General features: G+C 40.8%; 1 protein-coding gene and 1 long non-coding RNA gene across 5 annotated transcripts in view; one reads left to right on the top strand and one right to left on the bottom strand.

Annotated features, from left to right (window-relative positions):
* Window positions 1-19,854, top strand: part of aatkb (apoptosis-associated tyrosine kinase b) — a 64,237-nt gene that overhangs the window by 25,086 nt on the left and 19,297 nt on the right. For 2 of the 4 annotated variants that reach the window (XM_032574639.1, XM_032574640.1), the window contains exons 2-3: window positions 11,019-11,152; window positions 18,412-18,553. In XM_032574639.1, coding sequence (XP_032430530.1) covers window positions 11,019-11,152; window positions 18,412-18,553 — 276 coding nt within the window. Of the gene's footprint in view, window positions 1-11,018; window positions 11,153-14,844; window positions 15,220-15,553; window positions 15,670-18,411; window positions 18,554-19,854 lie in introns of those variants that run through there. The other 2 variants (XM_032574641.1, XM_032574643.1) reach the window with 2 other exon arrangements.
* On the bottom strand, window positions 10,631-13,138 carry LOC116727296 (uncharacterized). The gene is made up of 2 exons (XR_004340781.1): window positions 11,378-13,138; window positions 10,631-11,182 (listed from the first exon to the last, which is right to left on the bottom strand). It is a non-coding gene; the product is annotated as an uncharacterized LOC116727296 (long non-coding RNA).

Genomic DNA, 19,854 nt, shown 5'->3' with positions numbered 1-19,854 from the left:
ATAAACTTTAGTTTGTTTTTTGTTTTGTTTTTTACAGCGGTTTAAGCTGTCAAAATTAATCATAACTTGTCAGCTGTCAAATCGATGTTACTAGGTGTGATGTTTGTTTTTATTATCTTGCCAGGGATCCTAAAATGTCCACTGTGGTTTATTAAAAAAGCACAACTTTCACTTATTTCTCTTCGTTCAGGACAAGGTTCTGTAGGTTCCTTATAATACGAATTATTCTATCAGTCAAATTTATTGTGTGAAATCACAGATGTATTGATCAAATGAAGTTACATTTATTTAAGGTCTCATTTAACTTAAATTAGCTTCATCATGCTAGTGAGCCATTACCACATTCCCTAAGCAAGATGGAGGCCAGGAATGTAAACAAACGATCCTTGTAGACACACAGTTTCAAACCTCAGACACATTAATCACTATCCAGTACGAGATAATAATGTAATATTTACACCTGATTTCTGATGTGGGTTAAAATATCCAAACTTCTTTTGAACGCAGCACTTCAGGGTTATAAAACATTCACATGTTGAAGATTCAGGACATCATTGTGGCTAAGCCAAGAATTCAATTCAGACTTTCTCATTCTACTTGAACAGAGCATTTCCAGGGGGCGAAAGGTCAGATCTGACGTATTTTGAAGAATTTTAGGCAAAGACTCGTTCAAGTTCCTGACATACCAGCAGAACTAAGGCAGCGCAGAATCCAAAAGTAAAAATAAGAGTTTTTGTAGAAAAAAAATTCCATTAAAAATCTCAAAAAGGAACGAAAGACAAACACACTATTTTGGCTTATTATTTTTGTCATACTATTCACTTATTGTTCAGAGACTCTGAGGCCGATTTTCTGCAGTGAAAAAAAAAATCTTCAAAGTGGTAATTACGCCTCCTGGAAGTGTTCATAAAAAACATTTCAACTGTTTTTTTGTTGTTTTTTTTCCTTCACGCTGTTCAGGGGGAAATACTTGATTTTCTTCCTGTCGTCATTGCTCAGTTGTTTTTCTTTCCTTCCTGGCTCGGCCTCTGCGAGCATTTGAATGAGTCTGAACTGGATTTCAGGGAAGACGTCGCCATAGAAACCAGCTGATTTTTTATGTGTTCGTTGCATCTTTTTTTTTTTTTTTTTTTTTTTTTTTTTTTTTTTTTTTTTTACCGGCTCCGCGTAAGCCAGTCGCCGCGGCAGCTGCTCGTGAACATCCGGTCGTGTTTACATTCGGATTGCTGTCGGTGTCGTTCGTTTGTCTGCGGAAATGCGAGCGACCAGATGCGGCGGGTCGCCTCGCACTTTGACCTCTGACACGACTTCGCCGTCAGACCGTCGGCGTTGTCCATTTCACGCACTGTTTGCCCCCAATCAAGCTGGATTAGCCACCACCGCCCATCTGCTTTCCCTCCTGTCACCATCACATTCTGCATCGGTGTGATTTCTTCGGGAATGATGACTCCTCTCGGTGTCATGCCCGGCCTCCGTCCCCTGTAGAAAGTGTGGTGTCAGCAGCAGCAGCGGGGAAGGGAGAGGACGGAGAGGGGAGCGATGATTTATCCGCCCTCTGCCAGCGTCTGTGACGTTGCGTCTGTGTTGGCTGCGAGAGCTGAAGCTTTATCTCTGTCACCGCTTTGGCGCACAGATACACTCATGCAGACATCGCAGCGAGGAGCTTGTATCGATTGTATCCGTTCCTTATCTTCTGTTTACAACCTTCAGGGCTTTTATTTTCTTATTTCACTTTGTATTCAGGAGTGCGGGTTTTTTTTTTTAAAGAGTAAAGGGATAAAGCTGGACTGCTTTGTCAGTAAAACTTACCCAGGACCAGTGTTGTATAGTAACGAAGTAAAAATACTTCACTACTTTACTTAAGTATATTTTGGAGTACTTCATACTTTCCTCGAGTATGAAAATTTTTGATGACTTTCACTTTTACTTCACTACATTTCCGAACTTAATTGCGTACTTTTACTCCGATACATTTTCAATGTGTGGTTTAGTTACTCGTTACAAAAAAGCGAGAGAGAGAAACAAAGTGTTTTGACCCCACCTACTGATTAGCAAGTAGCAAGTAGGCTACCGAACAAAGTCCGTAGCCTGCTTGCCTGGGCTTGTTCATCACCTCCAATAGGATACACCTGTTTCGCTTCTCCCATTGTTGGGGAAATCAGAAATCAGAACACAGAAGAGTGCTGCCCGCACTGACGCGGCTCAGGGATTACGTGACACGCAGCGCCGTGCCCTATAATGCACTGTAAGCTATGTAATGTGTTTGAGGCAGTTGACCAAAATCCCGGACAATTTTTAAATTCCCCCCGGACATCTTTTTAGGTCTGAAAAGTAGGACATGTCCGGGAAAAAGAGGACGTCTGGTCACCCTAGTTCAATGGGGGACAGAAGCCATAGCGATAGCAATTTAGACTAAATTTAACGAATATAGGAAAGGCATGCAAGTTCAAAACCACAAACCATTAACATGTGCTACTCTTTAAAACTGGAACAATTTATTAGCAGGTTTAATTTTGTCTGCACTTGGTTGGGTACATTATTTTAAGTTTATTTGACAAGTTTACCAAAATATAAGAAATGTCATTCAAACTTGCCTTGTTTTACTTTTTACTTGTACTTTTCATTACATTACTTGAGTACATCCATTTTTACAGTAATTTCCATACTTAAGTACAAGACGTTTCAGATACTTTAAGACTTTTACTCAAGTAACATTTCAGTCAGTGACTTCGACTTTTACCAAAGTCGTATTTTGGAGAGGTACTTGTACTTTTACTTGACTCTGAGATTTCAGTACTTTATACAACACTGCCCAGGACACTTGCACAGCCTTTTTCTACTCCATTAGCTCAAAGGAACAATTAAAGTGTGGCTTGTCTGCTGATCCTGCGGATTGTGTCCACTCTGACGCTGAGTTTCTGACACACACAAGGCCTTAAAGTATGTGTGCATGTCAACATGAAGAAAAAACTTCAGAAAAGATATATTTTTTATTTTTTTTGTTTTGGACCACTTGCTATTACCTGAGCTTAGGTATAAAACACACTGAGTCTTTGACAGTAATCACAGCAATGCTGTAGAGAAAAACGCTCGACCACAGGTAGGCCTGTCACACTGAATAATAAATCAATTAATCTCACAATAAATTAAAAGAAACTCAATAATTTTCATTTGCCTGATTTATTGTTTTTCTCTTTACTAAAAACTGACAGATACAGATATTCAGTCTGGCTCAACTCTCCATCTCTTTTTTTTTAAAGACAATTTTGCTTGCAGACTCCATAATTGATTTTATTTGTTGTTTCTGTTGTTTTCATTATTTGTCTTGGATTTTCCAAATGTCTTCCGGTTCCGGTGTTTAAATGTTCATTAGAATTTAAAGGTTGTTGATATTTGAGAATGTGTTCTTGCATTTTTATGCCGCTACTACTATTATGGTCTTAAAACGACAATGTTATCGTTTATCGCAATAAGTTCTGGGACGATTTATCGTCCAGCAAAATTTATGGTGACAGGCCGAACCAGAGGTGTTAAACTCATTTTCCTTTTGGGCCACATCAGGATAGTAAACATCCTCAAAGACCTTCTGTGGCAGAAGGTATTGATAAAACCCATAAAAAAAAAAACTGCTGAAATATTAATAAATAGTTCCCTCTGCATTCAGCGAGTGTTTCTTAAAATTAAATAACACTGAACATCCTTTCACATTGATGGAATTTGGCAGAATACGGATAAAACTGCTTTGATTTGATCAATAAAGTAATATTTCTGATGGTTCCGTTCAGCTAAAAACTATAAAAACTAACCTGTCGTCTGTGAATCATTTCCCGGTTTTCTGACAACCTGTTTGGTTCTCTGTCAGTCCTTCTGGACACAGGACTTGTTCCCACGGCGATGTGCGATGGACGGGCGAAGCCATTACCTGCTCCAGAACCCCACAGTGAAGGTTCAAAAAAATATTTCTCTTGGTGTTCGACATGGTCCCTAATTTTTGGGCATGACTTCTAGTTTGGTTTTAGTAAAATGTTCCCCACCTCTGGATGCTCATTAACTAACAAGCAGCAACTTCCAGCTGTGCAAAACAACATGAGCCGGTTCAGTTGTCCTCTGTTTGAAGTACAAGTGGAAGAGGCTGACCTTTAAAGCTGCCGTCAGCCAAACCTGCATTTTGACTGAAATCCTTTTCTTGCATTCTCTTTGTGGTTTTTGTCTTGTTCACCCTCACGTGTGCGAACCAACAGAAATCCTTTCATGTCTTCTCCTTAAGCCTCAGTAACTGTAATGATTTCTGCTATGAAGATATTTTCGATCCTTTTTGCCGGCTTGATGATGCTGCTCACGTCACCTCGCCTGTCTGGGCCGCGTTTTAAGACGAGGCTCTTGGCTCGTTCGGCTTCCTTCATCCCTAATTGGGATCGCTTTACAGAATCCTCCTCTGGACTCAGTCCAGCCCTTCGGAAGTTTTCACTTCTGTCTGCGCTGAGCTGCAGCTGCATGAAGGATGGTGCTGCGTCTAAAGAGTTCGACTGATCCAGGTGGATAAAACGGTCGCACTGTTGTCCGTTTTGTCCTGTGATGTGACGGACTGACACACCAGCTCCTCTTCAGAGTCACCGACAGGCCCAGTCTAACCAGTACAGTGACTCAAACCCCGACAGCTGACTCCATGTTCCTTAGAAAACATCACCGCTGCTGCCGTGTTGTGTGTCACTGGGTCAGAAACGTGTGAGTCAGGTTTTAGAAATACACCTTTTCACTTTCAGATTTCATTAGGACATTTCAAACACAAACGTTTAGTCCATAGAAGCGTGATCCACTTACCGCCGACGGCGCCAGGACGCTCATCGTCTTCTTTGTCCGTCCTGGAGTTACTTCAGAGGGCAAGTCTGACATTTCAGAGACAGAACCCTGCAGATGTGATTAGCTGCAGGAAAACATAACATATTTGACTTAAAGCAAAACTAACAGCCCTGAAAAGATTTTTACATTTTAAATGACTTTTTAGTTTGTTCCACGCGAGGCCGGCGGCAGCAATTTATGCGTCTTTGATGTTTTCATGACTTGAGCTACAGAGTAGCAGCAGTAACGATATCTATGTGCCTCTGGAGATGCTAACTCTGAGGTATGAGCCTTTATTTATGTACGCGAATTGTAAATGTAGATAAAATCTCCATCCTGTCACCCAGAAGAGACACTTTCTTCCAGATGCATCGCTGTTTTCACTAGAAATCTTTGTCCAAATCATGTTTTCCAACATTACATTGTACCTTTTTACCTAATGAACTGCGTTTCTGTAGTAAAGTGTTAACGAGATTACAAAGCGCATACTAAAAACAGAATAATTTTTATGTCGCAGCACTTGCAACTGACAAAAGCCATTAAAATGTTTCTGATCATCACTTTCTTCAGTCTGAGAAATAAAAAAAAATGTGTAGGAAGAGTTTTCTGCGCTGTTATGAAATGCTGTAAAAGGGACAGTTTGGATCTTAAGTGAGTCTTTTCTGCAGCAGACAGAGCCAGTGGTTTATCCAGTAGATTACATTTCACTATACAAAACGACACACTATAACGAAGTCAAGCACTCCAAGCATTTAAGCTTCTTAAGTTGCCATAAAAAAGTGAATTATTCTTGAAAACATCAAGTTTTTTCACAGAAAGGTTGACATTTTCATTTCTTTTGCGACCAGAGGACATGAAATGTTTATCAGGATGCTGTAGATCTTTGCAGGTTACACTTAAATCATTTATACATTTCTGGTGTCTGTGATGACAGTGACATAAAGTTTTCAGGTTACCAGCCTTATCTAATCTAAGCTGACTGCTGTGTAGCTTTGGGTCCATTTTTTACCTGACAAGAAGATGTTTAGCTCATAAAAAGTTACACTGAACGGTGTTTTCAGGCAGAAACACAGGACAGAGCTCTCATCAGGCTGCAGAAATCCCCACCGACTATTTTCCCTCTTCTCGTCCTGCTCCAGCAGAACGAAGACGTGAGGCTAGTCGGATCGAAACAGTTTGGACCCCCCTGCATGGAAGGCGAAGCGGCTGCAGCTCCGAGTGCTGCAGAGATCGGAGCTCTTTGGGGCTTTCTTGAATTCTTCCGTCTCCTTGTTGTCTTTCCCAGTTCTCATTTTTTCAGTCATGAACTTGTGCACCAGCTTTTCTGCCCTGGGAGACTCGAAATGGCTCGAGGCCAGAAGCGTTGTGGCGCTCATGCTGCTGGTGGAGGGAACGCAGCATCTCCAAAAAAACGCGTTGTGTGTTTGAGTCCTTCAGCAGACGCATTTATCTCGTTGGATTTTGTCTCATTACAGCCAATCAGAGGGTGAATCTTCTCGGTTTCATTTGAATTAGCAGTCGGCCGCATGAATTTTCCACATCTGCAGGAGAACGCGCGGTGGAGAGATATTTGTTGGTGGGTTATTGGATCATTGATGACTGTTTGGGTTGTGTCGGGCCTCGGAGCTGTTCAGGTGCCGCTGCTCCAGTTCCTCACATTAATTTTACCTTCTTTCATTTCCTCCTTCTCTCTCCTCAAATAAGAACTGCTGCCGTCAGCTTTCTGCTGCATCTGTTTGCTTTACCTCTCTGGCCTCTTCATCTGGATAAATCAGCCTTAAACTGATGTCCTTCCTTTTTCACTGCTGCAACCATCTTAACCCAGCAAAGGATTTTATCTTCTACTCTCCTTGTTGTACAGACTGCAGAAAATATAGAAAACGTAATTTGAACAGGTGTATGACTAAGTGGAATCTAGTGGGACAGACTTAAAATTGCATACCTACCTCAAGATTTGTGTTGTTTTTTTTCAAGAAATCTAGGTCAGGTGCAGCGTCTTGCTCTGTGGTGAAGTGCTTTTGACCTCAGTAATAAGTAAGATAAAATAAAGGGGAGGAGAACCACATGGCTCAGTGGTAGATGCATCATATATGAAGGTTAAATTCTCAAAACAATTGTCTCGAGTTTGATTCTCTCCTTCTCCTCTTACTCATTTCAATCTACTGTTGAATAAAAGCCACAAAACCTTTAAAAATAATAAAATAAAAGGGTAACAAAGTGTTGTAAAATATCAGGTATCGTATTTAAAGTCAAATGTTTATGCCACTTCAATTTTTTTGCAAACAACTTCAGACTTCAGTCACTTTATGTGACACCATAAACCTACTAATGTGACACCTACTAATGGTAAAATCCATTACCATTAGTAGGTAATGGATTTTTTTTCCTCTTATTATTTTTTGTTTTACAAATTAGGATCTGAAAAGTGTGGCTTGTATTCAGCCTAGAGCTGGCTGACATGGTTTAAAATTAAAATCTCTGATTGTTGTTTTTTTTAATCCAAAATTCCAATCTAAATCAGTTTTTTTTTTCACCCTCATGTTTTTCCTTTAAAAAAAATACAAATGACAGAAAATATCTTTTAAAAAACTGGCTTTCATTTCAATCGTTCAAGCTGTAAAAAAAAAAAAAAAAAAACCAACAAAAAAGATGGTAGGTCTTGGGAGAGTGAACGTCACTCTGGACAGAAGAAGGGCATTGGTGGGAAAAAAAAAATCCAGATTTTCCACAAATAAAATCTTCAAAAACACAACATTTGATTAATCAATATAATTGATTAATCGATTAAACATCCGATGTTTCGGCTTGTCATTCTGCTGAGGTGAATCTCCGCCCCGGTCTCAAGTCTTTTGCCACCGTAACAGGTTTTCTTCCATTAATCTTCCCACCAGCCTCTTCCTGACCTTTCCGCTGTGTTCATGATTAAATCACACAACTCTCTTGACTAAACAGGGGACTTCTAACTCCATTTTATTTTGTAGACTTCACTCTTTTGATTTATCACAAAAAATCTCGAAAGCCGTCATTTCCATTTTCCTTCCACTTCACCAAAATGTGCTTCTTTATGTTGGTCTGAAATACTGAAACCCTTTTGCGAGGCCGTGTTTCTGTTAGGTGTTTTTCTGACCGCTCTGTATTTGCTCAAAAAACGCACGTAGTGCCAGGATTTAAAAGCTTTCCTGCACACGCACCGCAGCTGCTTCTTTAAATATTAATAGTACTCGCACAGTTAGGCTGTGTTTTCTGCTGCTGGGTGAGGTGGGAAGCGTGGGAGTTTTACATAAACCACAACTTAGTAAGAATATCATCGGCTCTCCATAATTATCCCCCTGACAAATGAGTAATTAAAGCTGAATGGCCTGATGTAGCATTTCCAGATAGTTCCACCATTCCTCCTATAGAGCTGTACACGGCTTCATGTTGCACTTTATAGGAACGCAGAAGGTTTCAGTTAAACTGAGCATGTTTTTGTCATTATTATTATTATTATTGTTATTATTAATTCTCTACTATAATTTCCTCTTACTTGTGCCTTGTGCCAAGCAGCCTCTGTAGACAACAGTGTTTACTCTCTTTCCAATTAAACTAAGAGCTTGAATGCTGGATAGTCATGAGAGCAAGTTGCACCAGAATGTAGAGGATCAGCAGCACCAAATGTGTGTGTGTGTGTGTTTGTGTATGCAGCTGGGTGGCAGGGCTGTTGGCAGAATCGATGTGAGAGATTTACAGCTAAAAGCAATCCTGCTTGGCTTTCTGTTTCCACGGTAACCATTTGCATTTCGGTAGCCGTCGGAAAGTAAGGAAAATGAAAGCCGTAGTAATGCTGCGAGCGGGTTGTTGGCGAGACGGGACGAGACGCTCGAAGCCCTCCCTGACGGAGAGCTTCCTGCTTCGGGGTTGTGGTCAAAAGGACTCGCTGGGATGGAAAAAGGGAAACGGTCCAATAGAAACGGCTCGACGAGGAGAACAAATGTGATTCTTTAAATGCATTAAACCTTTATGTTGTTTACCTCTACCTCTCACTTCGGATTTAACTCCAGGGCTCCTTGGTTTTCCTTCAGCGACATGTGCTGCCCGGAAGACTTACTGAACGAATCTGCAAGCAAAATGCTGCACATCCGTCAAATTCACAAAACTCTGCCACAGGCAAATTTTTTCATCCGTAATTTAAAATGCAACACGTTGGGTTATTCTACATTAATCAGAGATTTTTTTTTAAAAGCAAAATGCAATATTTATAAAGATGCAAAAAGCCAAAAAAACAAAAACAAACTTTTTTAGTGCATTTTTTTCGTTCTATAAATCCTCAATCACATAATACTGGTCAAGCCGCGGCTAAATGACTATATTCAACATTTACTCAGTTTGTGAAGATATCGCTAAAATCATATTTTTGTTCTCTCAATATTTTGTCTCCTGATACCTTCAAGTATCTTCCATGCAGCCAGAAAATTAGCTAGCAATATTCTGTATATTTAAATACATTTCACTTCTGTTTCTGTAACACCAGCACTTTCTGTAACTTCTCTGCAAAAACACAACATTTTACCAAGTATTTTTGGTCTGATTTAAGTACAAATATATATTAGCACACTTGAGATGTAGTAATACACAAACTAACATACATTTGAGTAGTAAAGGAACTTATATGAGAAAATACCACTTCCTCCGGCAGATTTTTTCACTTATTACATGGAAAAATGTCTTTTTATAAGTGAAATAATCTGCCAGTGGAACAAGAAGGGATAATAACTTTAAAAAGCTCCTCTAGCTTGTAAAAAAAAGTTAGTCGTAAGTTAGTTTTGTCTAGTTTTGAGTGTATGAAGATATTTGCACCAGAAACTAGACAAAAACACTAGGTAAGATTTTATGCTGCTGTCTGCTGGCTTTACATCTAGACAGCTTGACTATCACAAACTGTCAAACTGTCTAGATGTTTGCTCCGTATTCCAGAGCATACGGAGCATTCCTTATGCTCTGGAAGTGAGCCTGAAATCTCCAGAAAGGATTAATGTAAACTACAGATAATTTGTCTCAAAGATGCGTTAACATAATTGAATGGACCTCTATTTTTGTGGATCACTGCCTTTGCTGTGTTTAATTCTTAGTGGCCAATTTCATTTCTTAAATTTGGTGTTTTTGTTTTGTGTTTTTCGGGTTCAACATCCCCGATGGCTTCTGTGATTCTGTTTTGTTGTAAATTATCGTTTCTGTTTGCTCCTCTTCTGTGATTCTTTCTTTAATTTCAGTTTCATAGTTCAAAATTAAAGCTGCACATGAATTACTACTCTGCTTTCATACCATTCACAAAAAATAGAAGTAACCTTAAAGTTGAGGCTCAGACCAATAATCCATCCATGCATCCATTGTTTTCTCCATATTTTTGGCTGGTGCATGACTTCCCATAGCATGGACAGAGAGAACATGCCAACTCCATGCAGAAAGACCTGCCGTCCTGATTCAAACGCAGGGCATTCTTGCAAAAATATTGCAAACATTCAGTTGATGTAACGTTCCTCATCGAACCATTCACTTTCCATCTGAAGGCTCTCGATACAGCGCTGTGCTGTCAGGTCTGTTGGATTCTTATGAAAAAGCCTAGCAGATAATACTAAAAAGTTCTAATTCAACTAAAAGGTCTGGGTGTTTTCAGGCCGACGTTTCACAGTGTAAGTGTGTTTCTGGGCCACTGCAGTGTCGCAGTGACACAAAAATATCCGTGAACTTTATTCACAACCTCATAAATTCCTAATGTATTCAGTCTGAACATTATTTGGAGGGGGGAAACGGATGAAATTTAGAGAAATGTATTTATTAGAAAATCACTTCTGGGCCCCCTAAATAAAACTTTAATGAAAAAGCGAGGTGGAGGAGAAAATGTGCCGCCTGCGTTGTGCGTTTATTCGACTTTATTGTTCTGTGAGTAAAATCTGCAGGACTATATTGTCCCAGAGTATTTCATTCCCAACACAAAAGCATGATTCTAGGTTTTAAATCAAACATGCAAACGTCTCTGCAGCAGAACATTCATCAAAAGGCAACAGAAACCCTTCGCTTTTTATGCTTTTGGTCTTGCTGCTGATATAAATTACAACATGCTCCAACACGGACCTTATCAGATGATCACGCAGCGTTGAGTTCAGCAGCTGACATTGTGCTTTGCTCTCTGTGTCCTGCAGATGGCGCTCCACTGAGCGAGCTCTCTTGGTCGTCCTCTCTGACCGTGGTGGCCATCTCCTTCTCGGGTCTCTTCACCTTCGTCTTCCTCATGCTGGCCTGCCTCTGCTGCAAGAAGGGCAAGATGGGCTTCAAGGTGGGAAGAATGATGAGCTTTGAATGAAAACTGACACACAAAGACAGAAAAAAAAGACGAGCAAATCTACTTTTAGACATGTTTAAAATAATTAGAATACAGCACAGTTCATATTAAATGAAGGCTTGTGTTTAAAAAAAAAAAAATCAAACCCCAAAACTTTAAAAGCACACAAATGGTGTTGGTAAAATGAAATTTAATCTGGAGGCATTCGGAGTTACTCACTGAAGCTGAGCCAGTCGCTGCGTCTCTCCATCCTCTGGATGAAAGCCAGCCGGTGTTGTTTATGCAGATGGGAAGCAGGAAGAGGCGCAAACAAAGCGGGATGAGTTTGTGTTTGTGGAGCGGTGCGGGCCCCGCAGCGCTGCGTGGCCGCCTTGTGGACGCAACAGAGAAACGAACTGGGTCACGGCGCGAAGTGGAATAGGGCAGAAGAAGAAAAAAAAATGGTGACATACATTGTTTTTTAAATTTACTTTTATTTATTCTTTGCTTGCTGTGGAGTTCACCTACAAGTGAAGACTGATTTTTTTTTTGATTAGCGTATTTTCTTAAATCCTAGAAATAAACGTTCACGCATCGCTTATACCCACAGACAGTAGAACCAGCTTTCAGCGGCTCGGTGCCACGACTGCTTGTGTTCAAATGGCTTTTGACAAAAGTAGCCTGTCAGCCTTAGGGATATCTGTTGCTTTTAGGCTCCTGTTGGGTCCAAACAGAACATCTGAAGATCTCAGCATGAGAATAAGAATGAAAATGTATTTTTGAGAAAACAATCTACAGAAGAACGAGTTTCTCTGCATGTTTAATGCAGCTCATTAGAACTTCTGAGAGTTCCTCCACAACAAGCCTCTCTGCTGGGATTCGGCAGAAGAGATTGAGTTATTCCACACTTTGTTTTACAAAATAATGCAAGAAATTAACATAATTATCGTCGGCTTAAACTGTGTTTATTTGGTTAAACTCTGTTGAACACAGCAGCTAAACATTAACGATTTTTGCTCAAATTTTTGGAGAGATGAGGGATTGCTTTAATAATCAGGAGCTGTAGCCTCTGGGTACATCTTCACATTTTCTGCTGTTTTCTTCTCTTTGTTTAACTTTTCATGGTTTTTGTCAGGTATGTCTGACTGAATGTGAGGATCCTCTGTGCTGCTGCTGCTGCTGCGGTTTGAATCTAAATCAACACCAGATTATTTATTTTAAATGCTGAAGACCTGACTAAAGTGCTGGAGGATCCACAACTCTCTGCTGGTACAGAGTGATTTAAAAACGGTCATTTTGTGAATCCTCTCCGCTATTTCCTTTTTATATTCTGCTATAAATTCACGATCATGCAAAGACGGTTCATAAAGACTCACTTAGCTGATTAGAACTGTAAGATTAAACCCATTTGCAGAAACCCAAGGCAAACTGCAATTTGCACTGATTAAATTAACTGTCTGCCCTGCAATCAGCTGCAAAAATAACAAAGACAGGAAGCTCAAACATTTTACTGGAAGAGCTGGAAGATGCGACGGAGAAGAACCGGATCCGGGTCTAAAACAGTGAATCTAATTCTGTAGTGTCAAACACTGTCCATTCAGTTTGACAAGAGTTACTTTAAACAACCAATATTTTTAGTTGTCAAAGTGTAGCTGCCTTCAGAATCCACAGTGAGACTTTACTACTTCGCTCCATACAGTCACACAAAATTCTGGTTACTGCTGCATGTTTTCTGGCCTTTCATGGTAACATTTTATTTGAAGGTGTGTGCATAAGACTGACATAATACCGTCATAAACATGACATAACACTGGTTATGAACCTGAAGGAGTCTTCCTGAATGACTATGACTGTTTTCATACGGTAAATAATGACATTTTAATTCAAAGTTGAGACTTTTAATGGACTTTTAGGGCAACTTTGCAATAAAAGCGTCATTATGTACCGAATGACACTTCATGACAACAGTTGTAAACATTCATGAAGACTCCTTCATGTTCATATCAGGTGTTATGTCATGTTTATGACAGTGTCATGTCAGTCTTATGCACACCCCTTCAAATAAAGTGTTACCCATTTTATTAATAATAATTTTAAAACAGAGGGAAAGAAAATTAAATCTGTTTTTCATGCAATGGAGCCATCACTGCTCACCTATTCATGAAGAGAACCACTTATATAAACTAAAGCAGAGCAGACTGTTACAGGCTGCTGCTTCTGATTGAAGATAGTTTCCTCTTTAACTTTGTTTGACTTTATGATGGTCGCTTGTTTGGTCAGACTTCTGAAACCTATCAGGGAGTGTTCAAGGTGTGATCAGGGTGTGTTCAGGGTGTGTTCAAGGTGTGTTCAAGGTGTGATCAGGGTGTGTTCAGGGTGTTTTCAGAGTGTGTTCAGGGTGTGATCAGGGTGTGTTCAGGGTGTGTTCAAGGTGTTTTCAGAGTGCGGTGAGGGGTTTGTGGGAACAGAGGAGGACTGAGTGTGTGTGAGGAAGGGTTTTCCCATGAGCTCACAGTGCATCCGGCCTCAGGGCCCCATTTGCCTCTAACAGAGGAGAAAGAGGGAATTTCAAAGAGATGAAGAAAAAAAAAAAGACTTCAAGGGCAATGATAGAAAAGGCTTCCTGTGTTACTGAAAAAAACCAGACGGGGACTCGTCCTGTGATGGAGCATCTGCCAATGCTACTGGCTGTTGGAGTTCATTTAGACAAAAAAAAAAAAGCAGATCTGAAAAGTGAAAATCTCACGAGTTCCACAATCTGCATTTTTATGTCCATTTTTAATAATTGCAATAATTTGTCTCGTTGTAAAAGTTCAGCAAATGCCGACTGCATCTGATAAATGTTTGCCATTGGCGTAAAAATGACAAAAGCGTAACTGAGAAGTTATGGACTACGCTTAAAACCCAGTACAGGGTGTTTTTTCTGTCTTAAATTTCATTCATTGTGGCACTAAGAAGATCCTAAAGAGTCTTAAATTTGACTTTCTGAAATCTGCTGGTACCAACCAGTTTAAATGAACTCCAACGACGCTGCCAGGAAAAGTAGTCGAATACTGAGTCAGAAAAATGTCCAAAGTTTGTTGACAGCTTCAAAAAGTCTGAAATAGACGTCCCACTTTCTGAGGGTCATTTACCCAAATATTAGCCAGAGGAATATGTTTATTTTTAAGAATGTATGTTTTTGAACATTTATGGACAAAACTCTTGTGTTTAAGAATCCCTGAAGTTGTTTAATTGCTCTCTCTCAGTGAAGAATGATTTTAATGAGTAGTAAAAAGCTTAACATTAGTGATATTTATGTAACTACAGATTCTGTTCTGACTCTTGAAACGGAAACTTGAAAATCAGGTTTCCAAGTGAGATTTCAGGATTCTAAGCAGCCCAAGTCTTTTCTGTGACATTATGCGGTTTTAACGCAAAACGCTGTAGAAGCATCACAGTAAAACGCGTGAAGCCGTGGAGATAAACAGGAAAATCCACTCTGACTGTTTTTAATTACATCTTGGACTAAATGTCAAACGTCAGAGTCAGACTTTGGCTTATAGCGCTCATGTTTTTCTTGGTACATATCGGGGTGACTGTCCTGCAGGAGTTTTCAGGACAGACACAAAGACATCCAGTGATGTCACATGTGCAGTATGTGAACCCCTCCTCCTCCTTCTCTCTTTCCTCCTCCTCTTCTTCCCATTTGTATGTTTTCTCACATTTTTGGGAGGCCTCGGCGTCTCTCCTCTCCCTCTCCAGATGACCAGAGGTCCGCTCCAGGCTGTGCACTGGGAGCCTCTGCGCTCCTCCCTCTTCCTTTCTCCCTTCCTCTGTTAGCTTTTTCTCCCCTTCATCCCTCCATCCTGGCAGACTTGGGGACAGTCTGTGGTCAGCTGCAGATCTTCTTCCTCCTCCTCTCTCAGCAGAATGATGAAACTTTTCGCTCCCTCAGCCATCCGCCTGCTGCTCTCCACTCATCACCTCACTGTGTGTGTGTGTGGGGGGGGGGGGTGTGTGCATGTGTGTGTATGGTTGTGGGAAACCAAGAAAAAGGCTGAAATGATGAATTTGGGGGTGTTTGTCATCTTTGGTAGAAGGTAAGTCCTTGCAGAACTGCAAATTTTCAGAAGAATTCAATTAGAAGATTTGTTAAAAAACAAATGTATTCATTGCAAAGTTGCAAATGTTGCATCCAAGTTTAATGCGTGTGTTTAAATGTTGCAGAGTTCTCTCTGTAATGACATATTTCTTGATTTATTTTGACTGTTTGGAGAAGAGATTATTTGCAATTCACAAAATGGAATCTTTTCAGAGAAGAAGGAAGCAAACCGAGCGCCGCGTCGAGTCTTTTCTTTTTTTAAACGCAGCGTTGTGTATGTTTGTGACAGAGTGTCGCTGCAGAGACTGAAAACACATGTTGGATGTGAGAGAGGGGGCGAGCGGGGCCGTGTGAAGGTTTGGAGCAGAGGCAGAAGGAGGGGTCCGCGGCCTGCGCCAGTGTGTGTGCGCTCGCATTCCTGGGGGACAGGAGGAAGCGGGAGACGGAGGTGTTTATGTGCACATGTGTTTGTGTGGCTGTTGCAGAGGGCTGCAGCGGGTCACATTTTTCCAGTGATGGGACCCCACAGCCCTCCAGATCCCATCTGAGGGACTTTTATTCTGACATCCGGCCTGTGGATGCAGCCAACTCCCTCCCCCCATCCTCAGCTGTGCTGCTGTTCACGACAGACAAAAGAAATCTTTCAGAAGACGTTATCAACGCAGCAAAAGGCTTAGAGTGATATTTTACTTTTGATTCTTACAGTACAACTTGACTTCATTTCCGCGGATGTGAACAGTCCTGAAGACGGTGTGAAATTCTCACAGTTTTATAACTGGAAGGAAACAAAATAGCGATTAGTCGGGCAGGTAGTCTGCAGCATCCATCCGTTCATCGAGTTACTTAAGATCGAAACAGTACTGAAACGTCAAGGTTTTCTCTCATATCTGTAAAAGAGATTTGGATCCAAACCCACTCAGTGTCCCAACAAACCTCTCATCGGTCTAATACCATTGCCTTTGCTTCCCTGATACTCTTGACCAGGAAGGATATTTGACTGTCTTTTAACCGATGGCCGAGAGACGTAATGAAAAGTACTAGAACGTGGCTACCGTTTCTTGATTATGTTAATGCATTATCATTCACAGAGTAGCTCTGTCACTATTAGATAAGATTGTCACAATTTCAGATCTAGATGTTTCCACCAGGATGTATACATCTTGCTTCTATAATTTGGTGCTGGTTTTTTTTTCTTCTTCTTCTTCTCTGCATTTGGTGTTCAAACGACGAACCACTTGTTGGTATGCATTGTTAGTGTGTCTTAAATCTGTCTGCTGTCGGTTTTGTATAATGAGAAATCTGAAAATAAAGTGTTCAAAAGAAAAAGGAAAGAAAACTGACATTCTTTTCTCCATCAGCACTCCCCTGCTCTGCAGTGCTTTCCTAGGCCAGAATGAATCTCTTGCTCCTCATTCCTGGATCATCTTTAAGGTCTCCTCTTAGCCTTTGAGGCGTCCAGAAGGCATTTCATTATACTCCCGAACAGCATCCGCTGCGAATGTTTTCACATGCAGAACAGCAGCTTTTCACTTTTTACATGTCTTTGTTTTCATAATTAAAATCCTGTTTTTACCATTATTCCATTGATAGCTGACTAGCAGTTTGCAGCAATACGTTGGGGAGGGGCATCACTGTGTTGCATCATGTTCCATGCAGCCAGAAAAAAAAAAACTCTGGTCACTCCAATGGTTTCTCTGTGACATCTCATCATTGTTTTAATTAGATTACAGGCACAGATCGCTGTAGCGCCCTGAGAAGGGGATGTGAGTTCAACAGATGGGTTCACGCTGTCACATTCAGAAAAAAAAGGTTTATTTCACCACTGTTTGTTCTTTGTAAAACATAAAAAGTTGTTTTTGAAGTAAAAAGGAGGCAGAGAAGCGTTTGTCTGCAGTCTGATTTCCAAACGGCTCCTGAGGATCAATATCTGCAGTCTGATCTGTGAAGTTTAGGACTGAGATACATGTAGTCTCGGAGCTAATAATCCCTGGATTTAACGGACTGGCTCTGTTTACGCTCTGACTCTCCAACGGCCTCACAGGAAAACAGAACCGGGCCAGCACAGCTTGCTGCAGTTTATCTCGGCTCTGCTTTGACTCTTGGGCCAGAAAAACCAGAAACTTTCCACATTTTAAATCAGAAAATCAAAGATATCTGGTTGCTGCGTTGTCCGCAAGCCATTCAAAATAAGTGAAACCAGCACATTTACTTTATTTGACCAACAGGAGAAGAATTATTTACACATCACATTAGTACATTTATAAACTCCAGACTGGAGCTTACTTCAGCACACTTTGGGAAAACAAACACTTGGCCATGTAGACCCAAACCATTAGACTCCACTTCGTCTTTTTGAAGGAAGTATATTTGATCTTTTTCAGTTGCAAACTTATAAACCTTTTATCCCTTGTAACTTAACTGCTGTCTGCTTTAGTGTGAAATTTAGGAAAAATTATGATTGTGTTGGATTTGCATCCACAGGCAATAGTGGTATACATACTACATGTTGGCTACATGATGGCTAAAAGTCAGTTCACTCAAATATTCTGCTGGTTATGTTGGGAAATAGCATGAGAAGTGGGTAGCTCCCCCTGGTGGTGGGGAACTACCCACCTGCAGATATGGCAGCTAAACAAACAAGTTTCAGACATAAAAAAAATAAAGAACAGACAAAGTATATTGCATTATTTTCCATTTCATTGTATTGTTAGTGAAGTGTTCAACAAAAATTATTTTATCTGTAGCACTTTATGAAATCAAATTGACGTAAAAATAAGCTTGGAAATTGAAACCTGATCAGGTTTAACTGATCAGGTTAAACTGATCAGTTAAACCTGATCAGTTTAACTGATCAGGTTTCAATTTCCTGAGATTTTTGAACTGTGATGTAAAACCTCTAAATGAGGTTTTTGTTTAAATCAGCATTGAAATTAGGTCTGTTACTCACTGCAGTGATGGAGTAGTTCAGAGCCAAACATCTGAAACTACATCTTTTGTTTACAAGGCAGTAGCTTTCGCATTGTAGTACAGCTGGCTCTCATAGGAAGTTAGAAAATGAACATTTTAAAATTCCTGTCATTGATTAGGTTGAAAACAATAGAAATAATAAAAAACATTGTTTCCTTGTCTGACTCAAGTAGCAGGCTCATCTGTACATTTTTCAAAGAGTTTGTGTATCTTTTTGTTTAAGGAATTCGAGAATGTGGACTGTGACGAGTACCACGCAGACATGTCCACCTTGGCCTCCACGGTCTCCCAGGGCACTCCGGACGTCTACGTCCTGCCGCTCACCGAGGTTTCCCTGCCGACCACCAAGCAGCCGGCCCGATCTGGTGAGTCAAAGTTCGGCTCGCTCTCCTCTCGCCCTCCTAAGTTCCTCCAACGCGCCTCCTTGTCCTGCAAGGTCAGAACTTCATGTGCCTCTGCAGCTTTAACTTTGATGGATGACGACGATGACTGAGAAGATGAATGCGTTGTTGAACAATACCTAATCATGATATCATTGATGATGCAAGCCTAGCAGCAGCTCTGCAGAGGTGCCAGATAGTTTCACACACACACACACACACACACACACATTTGAAGGGTGTGAGAGCAAAAAGGAGCCTGAGGAGAGTCGCGTTTCCCCGGAGTGAGCACCGCCCTGATGCTGGTCAGTTGGGCCTCCACCTATCCCATAATTCATTGCTGCAGGGCAACTGCAGAATGAACTCTTTAACTTTCTCCCGCAAACATCTGCAAGTTGCATAATAGCGTCCAGGCAGTCGGCCTACGCTGCAGTTCGCTGGTATGTGAGGCATGTGAGAGCACAAAACCCCAGTGAGAGTATTCCTCTCTCAGTGCTTCTGCCTCTCACGAACAATGTGAGTTGTTGTGCATTATGGGAGCGATCCTGCCTGATAAACTCGTGACACGAGACTTAGCGGATCCGACTCACGGAAGCACAAAGGATCCTGGAGGAAATGTATTCTCTTATTTATTTCAAAACTAATTCAAACTGCTGTTAAGTCTGTCGCGTCTATGAATCTATGAAATTAATAATTTCATTTATCCCGCTGACTGTTTTTTTTGAAGAAGTTTCGTAGGGAAAGTGAAAAGCAAATCTTTCTGCACATGTTCGCCTTTCGTCAAGCGAACCGACTGCTGAACACATGTTTTGTCCTCGGCGAAAGATAGAAACCATATGTCGAAGCAGGCAGGGATTCATTACTGCGCCGTTGGGACAACCTCACCCTCTGACATCATTTTCAGATATTGATTTTAGTTTTTATGAAGTAACTGGATCAGATGCACAGTGCTGCTTTCAGTTTTAAGGGATCTTTCAGGAACTTTGTGTCATTCTGACATAATGCGGTCTGCTTTTTCTGCACCCACTTGCGCACAAACAGAGTTTAAACTGTTTTCACGGCAATGACGAACGCCGTACCTTGCAAAAGTGTGGAAACTTTTGCAACAGCCACAAACTTCATTGTGTTTATTGGGGGGATTTTATGGAATAGACCAACACGGTGGAATGCATTTATATTCAGCAGTGACCCAACACTTGTATTGTGTTGCACAGTGTTGTATAAAGTACTGAAATCTCAGAGTCAAGTAAAAGTATAGGTACCTCTCCAAAATATGACTTTGGTAA

This window comes from Xiphophorus hellerii, chromosome 10 (genome assembly GCF_003331165.1).
Source record: "Xiphophorus hellerii strain 12219 chromosome 10, Xiphophorus_hellerii-4.1, whole genome shotgun sequence".
Lineage (NCBI taxonomy): Eukaryota > Metazoa > Chordata > Actinopteri > Cyprinodontiformes > Poeciliidae > Xiphophorus > Xiphophorus hellerii.
Note: the sequence above shows the minus strand (reverse complement) of the source record. Positions and strands in the feature narration are given on the sequence as shown.